Source organism: Lepisosteus platostomus, chromosome 16, assembly GCF_059453375.1.
Source record: "Lepisosteus platostomus isolate fLepPlt1 chromosome 16, fLepPlt1.hap1, whole genome shotgun sequence".
NCBI classification, from domain to species: domain Eukaryota; kingdom Metazoa; phylum Chordata; class Actinopteri; order Semionotiformes; family Lepisosteidae; genus Lepisosteus; species Lepisosteus platostomus.
Genome location: NC_142626.1, coordinates 13,608,163 through 13,623,484, shown reverse-complemented (window position 1 = coordinate 13,623,484; position 15,322 = coordinate 13,608,163). Strand labels below are relative to the sequence as shown.

The following is a 15,322-nucleotide window of genomic DNA, read 5'->3' as shown; positions in this document are numbered from 1 at the left end:
CATCATTGTCATTATCACTTTATTATAGATCACAATCAGATATGCAACTTCAAATGATTAATTATTGAGAATGTATTGATCACTTGTATGGTGGTTAATCCAAAGCACGTATTTCATTTGGACAAAAGTGGAAAATACTGTGAGACAATCAAAGAATGTCTGGTCCTTTAAATTCAAAACAACATTGCAGCTAGACAAAATAAAATACGAAAATACAACTATCTCAGTCTCACAAAAATATTCACAGTATTTAGAGTAGAATGAGGATTTTGACTTCACGTTTTGCATTAAAATGTCAAAATTGATATGTTTGTTTTTGTTGCAAGACAATTCTCTGTCATAGTCTGACTATTAAATGTCTGACTCCACCTTCATGGGCTGTGTGTGGCTCACAGTAACAATTGCACTGTTCACTGGTGAATGTTAAACGCCATGGCCCAGATGGCTGGTGTGTAAGGACAGCTCTGTTGGGATGGTCTAACTGCTACTCCACCTCTGCCTGTGTATATGTGTTCTGTCCAGTCACTGCAACACTGGAATGCTACACTGCCAGAAGATCACTGTGTGAGTGTGTTTTTGAAAGAATGTAGGTGTGTGATGGGGGTGAGGATCTGTGTGCAGTGGAGCGCAGGACATCATGAAACAGGCTGGTGGACATGGGGAGACACTGTTTTCAAACAGCAAAAATTTTACCAGATCATTGTGGAACACCAAAATCAAAATTTCAGTTAGCTGGAAATCATCATATATAATGATTTATCATATGGATCGAATATAATATAGATCATATATAATAAAATGAATTTATTCTTATTGAAAGATTTCAAGTGAATTTTTTTCAAAGCACTTAGAGAGAATTTTTAGGCCTTTTGTTAGACATTTTCATCCTCCATTTTTTTATGTGTTTTCCAAGCTACAAAGGAAAAGTGAACTAAAAGGGGAAGAGGGAGGGATGTTTGTGTTAATTAGAACTAAACATAATTTAGGAAGTCTAAGTTTCTTCACTAATTAACACTCCCGGTCAGCAGTACAGAACCACCAGTCATCTTTTCAAAACTGTTTACCCTACAAATTGACAATGACAACAGAATTTATGTGGTTTACATAGAAAAACTACTTTCAGCTTGTTAAAACTATCATCATTAGAGCAAATGTAAAATTGTTTGGTGTACAATCACAGAGGACAGATGAAAAACAGATCATGTCATTCTCTGTTCTGTGGGAGTGTGTGTGTATTGTCAAGGAGTAACACAGGTCAGTACACACCTGCCAGTCATGGCTTTTCAGCAAAGCACTTGTGGTAATAATCATAAGGGTTAGCTGAGAGGTTTAGGAAATGTCTGTACAGCACATTCATTTAAGATATTTAAACAACAACATGACAATATTTTATCAAAAACAAAATATGTTCCATGTAGAAACAGAACAGTAGATGGTAGCATTCAAAATGTATATTAATACCATTAAACACAAATATATGATCAGTTTGTAAGGTCAAAGCACAAGCCATTAAAATGTTCAAGAGACTGCTTTGTAGCAAAGTCCTGAATTGCTCTAGTCCACTATGGTCAGCTTTTTGAAGCGTTTCCACATGTCTGAAATGTGGTGTAAAATGATACCAGAATTCTCTGCCTCTTGTCTGGACTTCCTGCTCTTCTCTGTGAAGTAGCGTTTCCACTCTTCTAACTCCCTCTTGTTCCTGTCCTCTATCTCTTTCATCTTGGTGTCCCTCTGCCTCCCATCTTCCTCCAGCCTTTCCACCTTCTCCTGCATTGTCTTCTTCAGCTCCTCGATCTCCTGCTGGAACCTGGCCTTCAGCTCCTTCTCTTTTTGGTGCAGTTTCTCCTCGTAGTGCCTCCTCAGCTCCTGCTCCTTCTGCTGGATCATACGCTCAACATGTTCATACATCTCGTTGGTGTAGCAGCCTCCCCCATTGGACATGATCATGGTATCGATCTTGTCTAGCAGGTTGGTCACCTGGCTGCGGTCATCTGGCTTATTGTTCTCAAACACATGGTACCTCCCACCACACTGCCCCAGGAGTACCTTCAGCTCACTGTCAGTCTCCCCCATGCACTCCTCTATACTTCGGCCCTTCAGATCATCTTTGCGTGTGAACAGGACCAGGATGTAGCGGGACGCTCCATCTCCAAAAATCTCCTGGATCTTCCGCACTGCACAGCTCTCCTCCTTGGTGAAGCGGTCCGGCTTGACCACCAGCAGGATGGCGTGCGGCCCTGGGGACGAGAGGCTGACGCACTTTCCGATCTCCCGTCTGATACAGTCCTCCTTCAGGTTGGTGTCAAAGAGGCCAGGCGTGTCCACAATGGTCACGCAGCGCCCAGCCACCTCGCCCTGCCTCTTCTCACACACCTGCGTGATGGAGGTAAAGCTGGGCTTCGATATGAAGGTCTCCTGTCCCAGGATGGTGTTCGCAGAGGCACTCTTTCCCACACCTGTCTTCCCCACTACCACCAGTCTGAGGTCCTGAGGCCCAGGGTAAGTTCCTTCCCCTTTTTCTTCCACAGGGTCACCCTCTGCCACTACAATACAGCACAAGGAAGGCAAGAAAGTGGTCAGCTGTTTTCATCAGAGACATTATTAATTTAATTGGGTAAATTGGTTCTTCCTGACCTGCCACTGTACACCCATTCTGATAAGACTGCAGTGTGCAGTGTGGTCAGATGGCATCTGTGAGCTCTGATACTCTCCACTCATTTCATGACACAACACTGTCTGTTATGATTGATCAAATAAGTGAATGAATCAACAAGGACATCTGACATCAAATCTGTTCCGTAGCTGCTCACTTGCAGAATAAATTGTTCAAACTGGGACTTACTGCTGGGGGGTAAGTGTAGGAAACTTCCATGTTTCTTGAGTGGGACTGTGGAAATATCCTCTTCCTGCCCCTCAATCTCTGTGGTGTTAGAGGACTCTGCAACACAGAGGAATAGAAATGAAGAAGATATTTACGTAAAGTGATGCATCTGCTAGACAATATCACTGTTGCTGTTTTGTTGCCTGGTCTTGTCAGATGTCGGAAGCTAAACACAGAAAACTAAAACAAAGCTGCTGCTCTAAGTGGTTTGGTGGACCAGTAGATGGTATTTTCCCTCTGGATCACACTTGTCTAAAGCAATAGCCATGTAATTTGAAAAGAGACATTGGGTTGTAGGAGAAACCATCCATTAGAAGACATGTTAAGACAACCTTGTACATACTTGCTCATTGAAGATAGCTTAGTACTTTTCAAAACTCTTAGGGGTGTTAATCTCAAAGTACTGGCTAAACTCACTCCACTCTGGGTTTGCTCTAGAGCTGGCACTGTTCCAAATTTGTTGGCATTGGTCCCCAAACAGCTCCTGCAGGCCGACTTTCGCTCCAACTCTGCAGCTGATCAGGACCACCAGCTCCAGTTTGGCTCTGGGGAAGATTAGGAGCTCCAGCTCCAGCTCCAGTCTGGCTCTGGAGTTGATTAGGAACCCCAGCTCCAGCTCCAGTCTGGCTCTGGAGTTGATTAGGAACCCCAGCTCAAGCTCCAGTCTGGCTCAGGAGTTGATCAGGAACCCCAGCTCCAGCTCCAGTCTGGCTCTGGAGTTGATTAGGAACCCCAGCTCCAGCCTGGCTCTGGAGTTGATTAGGAACCCCAGCTCCAGCTCCAGTCTGGCTCTGGAGTTGATTAGGAACCCCAGCTCAAGCTCCAGTCTGGCTCAGGAGTTGATCAGGAACCCCAGCTCCAGTCTGGCTCTGGAGTTGATTAGGAACCCCAGCTCCAGCTCCAGTCTGGCTCTGGAGTTGATTAGGAACCCCAGCTCAAGCTCCAGTCTGGCTCAGGAGTTGATCAGGAACCCCAGCTCCAGTCTGGCTCTGGAGTTGATTAGGAACCCCAGCTCCAGCTCCAGTCTGGCTCTGGAGTTGATTAGGAACCTCAGCTCAAGCTCCAGTCTGGCTCAGGAGTTGATCAGGAACCCCAGCTCCAGCTCCAGTCTGGCTCTGGAGTTGATTAGGAACCCCAGCTCAACCTCCAGTCTGGCTGTGGAGTTGATTAGGAACCTCAGCTCCAGCTCCAGTCTGGATCTGGAGTTGATTACGAACCCCAGCTCCAGCTCCAGTCTGGCTCTGGAGTTGATTAGGAACCCCAGCTCCAGTCTGGCTCTGGAGTTGATTAGGAACCCCAGCTCCAGCTCCAGTCTGGCTCTGGAGTTGATTAGGAACCCCAGCTCCAGCCTGGCTCTGATGTTGATTAGGAACCCCAGCTCAAGCTCCAGTCTGGCTCAGGAGTTGATCAGGAACCCCAGCTCCAGCTCTAGTCTGGCTCAGGAGTTGATTAGGAACCCCAGCTCAAGCTCCAGTCTGGCTCAGGAGTTGATCAGGAACCCCAGCTCCAGCTCCAGTCTGGCTCTGGAGTTGATTAGGAACCCCAGCTCCAGCCTGGCTCTGGAGTTGATTAGGAACCCCAGCTCCAGCTCCAGTCTGGCTCTGGAGTTGATTAGGAACCCCAGCTCAAGCTCCAGTCTGGCTCAGGAGTTGATCAGGAACCCCAGCTCCAGTCTGGCTCAGGAGTTGATTAGGAACCCCAGCTCCAGCTCCAGTCTGGCTCTGGAGTTGATTAGGAACCCCAGCTCAAGCTCCAGTCTGGCTCAGGAGTTGATCAGGAACCCCAGCTCCAGTCTGGCTCTGGAGTTGATTAGGAACCCCAGCTCCAGCTCCAGTCTGGCTCTGGAGTTGATTAGGAACCCCAGCTCAAGCTCCAGTCTGGCTCTGGAGTTGATTACGAACCCCAGCTCCAGCTCCAGCCTGGCTCTGGAGTTGATTAGGAACCCCAGCTCCAGCTCCAGTCTGGCTCAGGAGTTTATTATGAACCCCACCTCCAGCTCAAGTCTGGCTGTGGGGCAAATTAGGAACCAGAGCTCCAGCCTGGCTCCGGAGCTTCAGGTCCAGTCTGGTTTTGAAGTGGATTAGGACCCTGAGCTCTGGCTTCAGGTTGCCCTGCTCCAAGCTTTAAAGTAAGAACACACAGGTTTTCACAATGAGAACTGTGTCTGAAGTGAGTCTCTGAGAATTGCGAAGAGAGTTAAAACCAGTAGAATGTGTGATAGTAGCTCTGCAATCTGCAGCACGGACGGCTTCTGTTTCTGTAATGTGAGCTAGAACATTTGATCACTGTAGAAATTTATAGTCACACTGTAAGCTAATAAGTTTGTAAAAGCTGTCAGAACATCATTATCAACAATTAACAAATATGTAGTGATTAATTTTAAAATGTTTAATGTGGTATTTGAACATGATCATAAATGCAAAATTTAACAAAAATAAATTTGCCTTTAAAATACTAAAACAAATATTATTCACAGATTAAGAATTGCAATTTAATCTAATACAGCCACTAAAATATGAAGAATTTAACAAAAAATAATAATTTGCTGATTTTGTATTTATTTAAAGGTCTAGGTACATTTAAAATGGCAAAAGACTTGTATTTACTAAGTTATTCAATACATATCTTTTTATAGGTTACTGTTGAGTCCAATTCAATCTTCTTGCTGGAATGCTCTCTTTCAGTCCCTTAAGTGTACAGGTAATGGTTTATCATGATCATTTGTTCAGTGTTTGCGGGACTCAGTCTTGTTCTGGCAGGCACAAGATCTCCTGCTTTTGAGAAAAGCCTTCCACTTTCCACTGATGTTGCAGGCAGCAAAAAGAAATTAAGTCTTTTACAAGTGTGGGTATTAAATATTCACTCGGCATGGAAACATCTGTACTTTTGTTTTACAGTCCTGAAAAATGTTCAGCCTGTGTGTTGGACTTTGGATCAAGTCATTTGTGATATGTGATATGGCTGCTGGGAAGCTTGCAAATACTACAGGCAATGCAGATGTCAGGTAGAGGCTGGCTGATAATGAGTGAAAATGAGCCATTATCTGTGAACTACACTGACACAGAGCTACATCCGTGTAGCTGAGGGATGTGAAGACTACTTTGGTCATGAAGCAACAGAAGACAGTAAGGCCAAGGGCAGTGCAGGGTCTTAACTTCAAAGAAGGGCTTTGGCTTTGTAAACAGCTTCTCATTTTCTTTAGTAAATTCTGGTCACAAAGGTACCTTATGGCTAAGAGCTTTGTTCTTCATTAATCAGCAATGACAATGCACTTCGACTCTGATTTCAGATCATTTCGGAACAATTAACATCTAATAAAATGCTTAGTTTTATTATTATGCATTGCTTTATTTCTGAGAGTTTGCTCATTAACACAGAAATCTTGACTCCAATATCCATGGCTACCGGAAAAACTACTTTCGGTCACTGAATTTTGAAAAGCTAGGTCAGTTGTGCGTTACGGACTGAATTATACTCCAACCTCATTGTGATAGAAAGGTTCCCAGATCAGAACACCTGGACCACCGATCCCACACGCAGACACAATTTACTAGTGTGTAAACACGCTTGCGTCTTCATTCCACGCAAAACTGTTAAATACGACGGAACGGGAAATTATAACATCTCGGGCTTTGCCGAGCAGATACACTGTATTGTCAAGCCGCCATTAACTGCTGAAACGAAATTGAAAGTAACCATGCCCAATAATCCTCCAAATAGTACTTCCGCTAGAGTTGATAAAACTCGCAAAAAAGTTTTTAATTATCTTACAGCGAGCTTTTATTATACCTTACAAATTCGTTTTCAGCTAACTGACGGCACCACAATTCATTTTTTCACCTTTGTGAAGATTTAAATAATTCCCTAAAAAAAACAGTTTCGATTTGTTCATTTCCGATTATCGTCAGGAAAATTTCGATTTTGTATAAAATAGAAGTTTATGAGCATTATAACCAACATATTTCTACGGATGTAAATAAAATGTATTATGAATTACGAATAATTAATAAGTATTATCAATAATTACTAATGACAACATCCACACGGGTAATTACATCGCTTGTCAAAAGTACCAAACTTGTACAAACTTGTGCGACTTGTACAAAACTGGATTAAGAAAGAGCACAAATCCGTGAAAATGCTTGCAATTCACTCATATGTTTCAAGCAACTAATTTGACTTTTCACTGCGCACTGGTACGGACGCTCACACTAGCAACACGGAATCGAAAGTAAGTTTCTTCCCAGAAGGAGTCTCAGGTCTGTCTCTTGCCTTTAATTTTCAGCAAGCGGCTGACTTCACGACTGAGTGTGAGCGCAATTCAGAACCTGGACCCGAACACTCACCCGAGCCCGGCCGGGAGCTTCTGCTCTCCATCCCGTCTACTCGCCCTCAGCGCAGGGATGTCTTCAGGGGAATGTGCGATAGAGCCGCCTGTGAGCGCCGCCACCCGCAGGCCTCGGCTCTGTAGGGTTGGACTCTTTCTGGCTAATCTTCACCGCCGGATTAACCTCCGCTTGATCTTGCTTGTTGCTTTCTCAACGCAGCACATCATCATAGCATCATCATTGTCATTATCACTTTATTATAGATCACAATCAGATATGCAACTTCAAATGATTAATTATTGAGAATGTATTGATCACTTGTATGGTGGTTAATCCAAAGCACGTATTTCATTTGGACAAAAGTGGAAAATACTGTGAGACAATCAAAGAATGTCTGGTCCTTTAAATTCAAAACAACATTGCAGCTAGACAAAATAAAATACGAAAATACAACTATCTCAGTCTCACAAAAATATTCACAGTATTTAGAGTAGAATGAGGATTTTGACTTCACGTTTTGCATTAAAATGTCAAAATTGATATGTTTGTTTTTGTTGCAAGACAATTCTCTGTCATAGTCTGACTATTAAATGTCTGACTCCACCTTCATGGGCTGTGTGTGGCTCACAGTAACAATTGCACTGTTCACTGGTGAATGTTAAACGCCATGGCCCAGATGGCTGGTGTGTAAGGACAGCTCTGTTGGGATGGTCTAACTGCTACTCCACCTCTGCCTGTGTATATGTGTTCTGTCCAGTCACTGCAACACTGGAATGCTACACTGCCAGAAGATCACTGTGTGAGTGTGTTTTTGAAAGAATGCAGGTGTGTGATGGGGGTGAGGATCTGTGTGCAGTGGAGCGCAGGACATCATGAAACAGGCTGGTGGACATGGGGAGACTGTTTTCAAACAGCAAAAATTTTACCAGATCATTGTGGAACACCAAAATCAAAATTTCAGTTAGCTGGAAATCATCATATATAATGATTTATCATATGGATCGAATATAATATAGATCATATATAATAAAATGAATTTATTCTTATTGAAAGATTTCAAGTGAATTTTTTTCAAAGCACTTAGAGAGAATTTTTAGGCCTTTTGTTAGACATTTTCATCCTCCATTTTTTTATGTGTTTTCCAAGCTACAAAGGAAAAGTGAACTAAAAGGGGAAGAGGGAGGGATGTTTGTGTTAATTAGAACTAAACATAATTTAGGAAGTCTAAGTTTCTTCACTAATTAACACTCCCGGTCAGCAGTACAGAACCACCAGTCATCTTTTCAAAACTGTTTACCCTACAAATTGACAATGACAACAGAATTTATGTGGTTTACATAGAAAAACTACTTTCAGCTTGTTAAAACTATCATCATTAGAGCAAATGTAAAATTGTTTGGTGTACAATCACAGATGACAGATGAAAAACAGATCATGATATTCTCTGTTCTGTGGGAGTGTGTGTGTATTGTCAAGGAGTAACACAGGTCAGTACACACCTGCCAGTCATGGCTTTTCAGCAAAGCACTTGTGGTAATAATCATAAGGGTTAGCTGAGAGGTTTAGGAAATGTCTGTACAGCACATTCATTTAAGATATTTAAACAACAACATGACAATATTTTATCAAAAACAAAATATGTTCCATGTAGAAACAGAACAGTAGATGGTAGCATTCAAAATGTATATTAATACCATTAAACACAAATATATGATCAGTTTGTAAGGTCAAAGCACAAGCCATTAAAATGTTCAAGAGACTGCTTTGTAGCAAAGTCCTGAATTGCTCTAGTCCACTATGGTCAGCTTTTTGAAGCGTTTCCACATGTCTGAAATGTGGTGTAAAATGATACCAGAATTCTCTGCCTCTTGTCTGGACTTCCTGCTCTTCTCTGTGAAGTAGCGTTTCCACTCTTCTAACTCCCTCTTGTTCCTGTCCTCTATCTCTTTCATCTTGGTGTCCCTCTGCCTCCCATCTTCCTCCAGCCTTTCCACCTTCTCCTGCATTGTCTTCTTCAGCTCCTCGATCTCCTGCTGGAACCTGGCCTTCAGCTCCTTCTCTTTTTGGTGCAGTTTCTCCTCGTAGTGCCTCCTCAGCTCCTGCTCCTTCTGCTGGATCATACGCTCAACATGTTCATACATCTCGTTGGTGTAGCAGCCTCCCCCATTGGACATGATCATGGTATCGATCTTGTCTAGCAGGTTGGTCACCTGGCTGCGGTCATCTGGCTCATTGTTCTCAAACACATGGTACCTCCCACCACACTGCCCCAGGAGTACCTTCAGCTCACTGTCAGTCTCCCCCATGCACTCCTCTATACTTCGGCCCTTCAGATCATCTTTGCGTGTGAACAGGACCAGGATGTAGCGGGACGCTCCATCTCCAAAAATCTCCTGGATCTTCCGCACTGCACAGCTCTCCTCCTTGGTGAAGCGGTCCGGCTTGACCACCAGCAGGATGGCGTGCGGCCCTGGGGACGAGAGGCTGACGCACTTTCCGATCTCCCGTCTGATACAGTCCTCCTTCAGGTTGGTGTCAAAGAGGCCAGGCGTGTCCACAATGGTCACGCAGCGCCCAGCCACCTCGCCCTGCCTCTTCTCACACCCCTGCGTGATGGAGGTAAAGCTGGGCTTCGATATGAAGGTCTCCTGTCCCAGGATAGTGTTCGCAGAGGCACTCTTTCCCACACCTGTCTTCCCCACTACCACCAGTCTGAGGTCCTGAGGCCCAGGGTAAGTTCCTTCCCCTTTTTCTTCCACAGGGTCACCCTCTGCCACTACAATACAGCACAAGGAAGGCAAGAAAGTGGTCAGCTGTTTTCATCAGAGACATTATTAATTTAATTGGGTAAATTGGTTCTTCCTGACCTGCCACTGTACACCCATTCTGATAAGACTGCAGTGTACAGTGTGGTCAGATGGCATCTGTGAGCTCTGATACTCTCCACTCATTTCATGACACAACACTGTCTGTTATGATTGATCAAATAAGTGAATGAATCAACAAGGACATCGGACATCAAATCTGTTCCGTAGCTGCTCACTTGCAGAATAAATTGTTCAAACTGGGACTTACTGCTGGGGGGTAAGTGTAGGAAACTTCCATGTTTCTTGAGTGGGACTGTGGAAATATCCTCTTCCTGCCCCTCAATCTCTGTGGTGTAAGAGGACTCTGCAACACAGAGGAATAGAAATGAAGAAAATATTTACGTAAAGTGATGCATCTGCTAGACAATATCACTGTTGCTGTTTTGTTGCCTGGTCTTGTCAGATGTCGGAAGCTAAACACAGAAAACTAAAACAAAGCTGCTGCTCTAAGTGGTTTGGTGGACCAGTAGATGGTATTTTCCCTCTGGATCACACTTGTCTAAAGCAATAGCCATGTAATTTGAAAAGAGACATTGGGTTGTAGGAGAAACCATCCATTAGAAGACATGTTAAGACAACCTTGTACATACTTGCTCATTGAAGATAGCTTAGTACTTTTCAAAACTCTTAGGGGTGTTAATCTCAAAGTACTGGCTAAACTCACTCCACTCTGGGTTTGCTCTAGAGCTGGCACTGTTCCAAATTTGTTGGCATTGGTCCCCAAACAGCTCCTGCAGGCCGACTTTCGCTCCAACTCTGCAGCTGATCAGGACCACCAGCTCCAGTTTGGCTCTGGGGAAGATTAGGAGCTCCAGCTCCAGCTCCAGTCTGGCTCTGGAGTTGATTAGGAACCCCAGCTCCAGCTCCAGTCTGGCTCTGGAGGTGATTAGGAACCCCAGCTCAAGCTCCAGTCTGGCTCAGGAGTTGATCAGGAACCCCAGCTCCAGCTCCAGTCTGGCTCTGGAGTTGATTAGGAACCCCAGCTCCAGCCTGGCTCTGGAGTTGATTAGGAACCCCAGCTCCAGCTCCAGTCTGGCTCTGGAGTTGATTAGGAACCCCAGCTCAAGCTCCAGTCTGGCTCAGGAGTTGATCAGGAACCCCAGCTCCAGCTCCAGTCTGGCTCTGGAGTTGATTAGGAACCCCAGCTCCAGCTCAAGTCTGGCTCTGGAGTTGATTAGGAACCCCAGCTCCAGCTCAAGTCTGGCTCTGGAGTTGATTAGGAACCCCAGCTCCAGTCTGGCTCTGGAGTTGAGTAGGAACCCCAGCTCCAGCTCCAGTCTGGCTCTGGAGTTGATTAGGAACACCAGCTCCAGCCTGGCTCTGATGTTGATTAGGAACCCCAGCTCCAGCTCCAGTCTGGCTCTGGAGTTGATTAGGAACCCCAGCTCCAGCCTGGCTCTGATGTTGATTAGGAACCCCAGCTCAAGCTCCAGTCTGGCTCAGGAGTTGATCAGGAACCCCAGCTCCAGCTCCAGTCTGGCTCTGGAGTTGATTAGGAACCCCAGCTCAAGCTCCAGTCTGGCTCTGGAGTTGATTACGAACCCCAGCTCCAGCTCCAGCCTGGCTCTGGAGTTGATTAGGAACCCCAGCTCCAGCTCCAGTCTGGCTCAGGAGTTTATTATGAACCCCACCTCCAGCTCAAGTCTGGCTGTGGGGCAAATTAGGAACCAGAGCTCCAGCCTGGCTCCGGAGCTTCAGGTCCAGTCTGGTTTTGAAGTGGATTAGGACCCTGAGCTCTGGCTTCAGGTTGCCCTGCTCCAAGCTTTAAAGTAAGAACACACAGGTTTTCACAATGAGAACTGTGTCTGAAGTGAGTCTCTGAGAATTGCGAAGAGAGTTAAAACCAGTAGAATGTGTGATAGTAGCTCTGCAATCTGCAGCACGGACGGCTTCTGTTTCTGTAATGTGAGCTAGAACATTTGATCACTGTAGAAATTTATAGTCACACTGTAAGCTAATAAGTTTGTAAAAGCTGTCAGAACATCATTATCAACAATTAACAAATATGTAGTGATTAATTTCAAAATGTTTAATGTGGTATTTGAACATGATCATAAATGCAAAATTTAACAAAAATAAATTTGCCTTTAAAATACTAAAACAAATATTATTCACAGATTAAGAATTGCAATTTAATCTAATACAGCCACTAAAATATGAAGAATTTAACAAAAAATAATAATTTGCTGATTTTGTATTTATTTAAAGGTCTAGGTACATTTAAAATGGCAAAAGACTTGTATTTACTAAGTTATTCAATACATATCTTTTTATAGGTTACTGTTGAGTCCAATTCAATCTTCTTGCTGGAATGCTCTCTTTCAGTCCCTTAAGTGTACAGGTAATGGTTTATCATGATCATTTGTTCAGTGTTTGCGGGACTCAGTCTTGTTCTGGCAGGCACAAGATCTCCTGCTTTTGAGAAAAGCCTTCCACTTTCCACTGATGTTGCAGGCAGCAAAAAGAAATTAAGTCTTTTACAAGTGTGGGTATTAAATATTCACTCGGCATGGAAACATCTGTACTTTTGTTTTACAGTCCTGAAAAATGTTCAGCCTGTGTGTTGGACTTTGGATCAAGTCATTTGTGATATGTGATATGGCTGCTGGGAAGCTTGCAAATACTACAGGCAATGCAGATGTCAGGTAGAGGCTGGCTGATAATGAGTGAAAATGAGCCATTATCTGTGAACTACACTGACACAGAGCTACATCCGTGTAGCTGAGGGATGTGAAGACTACTTTGGTCATGAAGCAACAGAAGACAGTAAGGCCAAGGGCAGTGCAGGGTCTTAACTTCAAAGAAGGGCTTTGGCTTTGTAAACAGCTTCTCATTTTCTTTAGTAAATTCTGGTCACAAAGGTACCTTATGGCTAAGAGCTTTGTTCTTCATTAATCAGCAATGACAATGCACTTCGACTCTGATTTCAGATCATTTCGGAACAATTAACATCTAATAAAATGCTTAGTTTTATTATTATGCATTGCTTTATTTCTGAGAGTTTGCTCATTAACACAGAAATCTTGACTCCAATATCCATGGCTACCGGAAAAACTACTTTCGGTCACTGAATTTTGAAAAGCTAGGTCAGTTGTGCGTTACGGACTGAATTATACTCCAACCTCATTGTGATAGAAAGGTTCCCAGATCAGAACACCTGGACCACCGATCCCACACGCGGACACAATTTACTAGTGTGTAAACACGCTTGCGTCTTCATTCCACGCAAAACTGTTAAATACGACGGAACGGGAAATTATAACATCTCGGGCTTTGCCGAGCAGATACACTGTATTGTCAAGCCGCCATTAACTGCTTAAAAGAAATTGAAAGTAACCATGCCCAATAATCCTCCAAATAGTACTTCCGCTAGAGTTGATAAAACTCGCAAAAAAGTTTTTAATTATCTTACAGCGAGCTTTTATTATACCTTACAAATTCGTTTTCAGCTAACTGACGGCACCACAATTCATTTTTTCACCTTTGTGAAGATTTAAATAATTCCCTAAAAAAAACAGTTTCGATTTGTTCATTTCCGATTATCGTCAGGAAAATTTCGATTTTGTATAAAATAGAAGTTTATGAGCATTATAACCAACATATTTCTACGGATGTAAATAAAATGTATTATGAATTACGAATAATTAATAAGTATTATCAATAATTACTAATGACAACATCCACACGGGTAATTACATCGCTTGTCAAAAGTACCAAACTTGTACAAACTTGTGCGACTTGTACAAAACTGGATTAAGAAAGAGCACAAATCCGTGAAAATGCTTGCAATTCACTCATATGTTTCAAGCAACTAATTTGACTTTTCACTGCGCACTGGTACGGACGCTCACACTAGCAACACGGAATCGAAAGTAAGTTTCTTCCCAGAAGGAGTCTCAGGTCTGTCTCTTGCCTTTAATTTTCAGCAAGCGGCTGACTTCACGACTGAGTGTGAGCGCAATTCAGAACCTGGACCCGAACACTCACCCGAGCCCGGCCGGGAGCTTCTGCTCTCCATCCCGTCTACTCGCCCTCAGCGCAGGGATGTCTTCAGGGGAATGTGCGATAGAGCCGCCTGTGAGCGCCGCCACCCGCAGGCCTCGGCTCTGCAGGGTTGGACTCTTTCTGGCTAATCTTCACCGCCGGATTAACCTCCGCTTGATCTTGCTTGTTGCTTTCTCAACGCAGCACATCATCATAGCATCATCATTGTCATTATCACTTTATTATAGATCACAATCAGATATGCAACTTCAAATGATTAATTATTGAGAATGTATTGATCACTTGTATGGTGGTTAATCCAAAGCACGTACAGTGCCTTGCGAAAGTATTCGGCCCCCTTGAACTTTTAAACCTTTTGCCACATTTCAGGCTTCAAACATAAAGATATAAATTTTTTATTTTATGTGAAGAATCACCAACAAGTGGGACACAATTGTGAAGTGGAACGAAATCTATTGGATTTTTGAAACTTTTTTAACTAATAAAAAAATGAAAAGTGGGGCGTGCAAAATTATTCGGCCCCCTTGCGTTAATACTTTGTAGAGCCACCTTTTGCTGCGATTACAGCTGCAAGTCGCTTGGGGTATGTTTCTATCAGTTTTGCACATCGAGAGACTGAAATTCTTGCCCATTCTTCCTTGCAAAACAGCTCGAGCTCAGTGAGGTTGGATGGAGAGCGTTTGTGAACAGCAGTTTTCAGCTCTTTCCACAGATTCTCGATTGGATTCAGGTCTGGACTTTGACTTGGCCATTCAAACACCTGGATACGTTTATTTGTGAACCATTCCTTTGTAGATTTTGCTGTATGTTTGGGATCATTGTCTTGTTGGAAGATAAATCTCCGTCCCAGTTTCAGGTCTTTTGCAGACTCCAACAGGTTTTCATCCAGATTGGTCCTGAATTTGGCTGCATCCATCTTCCCCTCAATTTTAACCATCTTCCCTGTCCCTGCTGAAGAAAAGCAGGCCCAAACCATGATGCTGCCACCACCATGTTTGACAGTGGGGATGGTGTGTTGAGGGTGATGAGCTGTGTTGCTTTTACGCCAAACATATCGTTTTGCATTGTGGCCAAAAAGTTCGATTTTGGTTTCATCTGACCAGAGCACCTTCTTCCACATTTTGGGGTGTCTCCCAGGTGGCTTGTGGCAAACTTTAGACGAGACTTTTTATGGATATCTTTGAGAAATGGCTTTCTTCTTGCCACTCTTCCATAAAGGCCAGATTTGTGCAGTGTAAGAC

At 43.6% G+C, this 15,322-nt stretch overlaps 2 protein-coding genes across 2 annotated transcripts in view; one reads left to right on the top strand and one right to left on the bottom strand.

Moving 5' to 3' along the window:
- The window catches only part of LOC148646899 (protein NLRC3-like), a 1,251,308-nt gene that overhangs the window by 196,044 nt on the left and 1,039,942 nt on the right, over positions 1-15,322 (top strand). The window lies entirely within an intron of this gene.
- Positions 3-14,190, bottom strand: LOC148646920 (GTPase IMAP family member 8-like). Its single transcript, XM_088609388.1, has 6 exons — positions 14,064-14,190; positions 10,285-10,380; positions 8,999-9,985; positions 7,228-7,272; positions 2,843-2,938; positions 3-2,543 (listed from the first exon to the last, which is right to left on the bottom strand). Exons 1-6 carry the CDS (start codon positions 14,092-14,094, stop codon positions 1,555-1,557), a joined length of 2,244 nt encoding a protein of 747 aa, XP_088465514.1. The 5' UTR covers positions 14,095-14,190; the 3' UTR covers positions 3-1,554.

Excerpts from the sequence above, each read along its gene's own strand:
- LOC148646920 (XM_088609388.1), bottom strand. The coding sequence starts at position 14,094 with ATGGAGAGCAGAAGCTCCCGGCCGGGCTCGG. Across the intron at positions 10,381-14,063 it reads AAGCTCCCGGCCGGGCTCGG|AGTCCTCTTACACCACAGAG; the intron begins GTGAGTGTTCGG and ends TCTGTGTTGCAG. Across the intron at positions 7,273-8,998 it reads AAAGCTGACCATAGTGGACT|GGCGAGTAGACGGGATGGAG; the intron begins AGAGCAATTCAG and ends CCCTGCGCTGAG.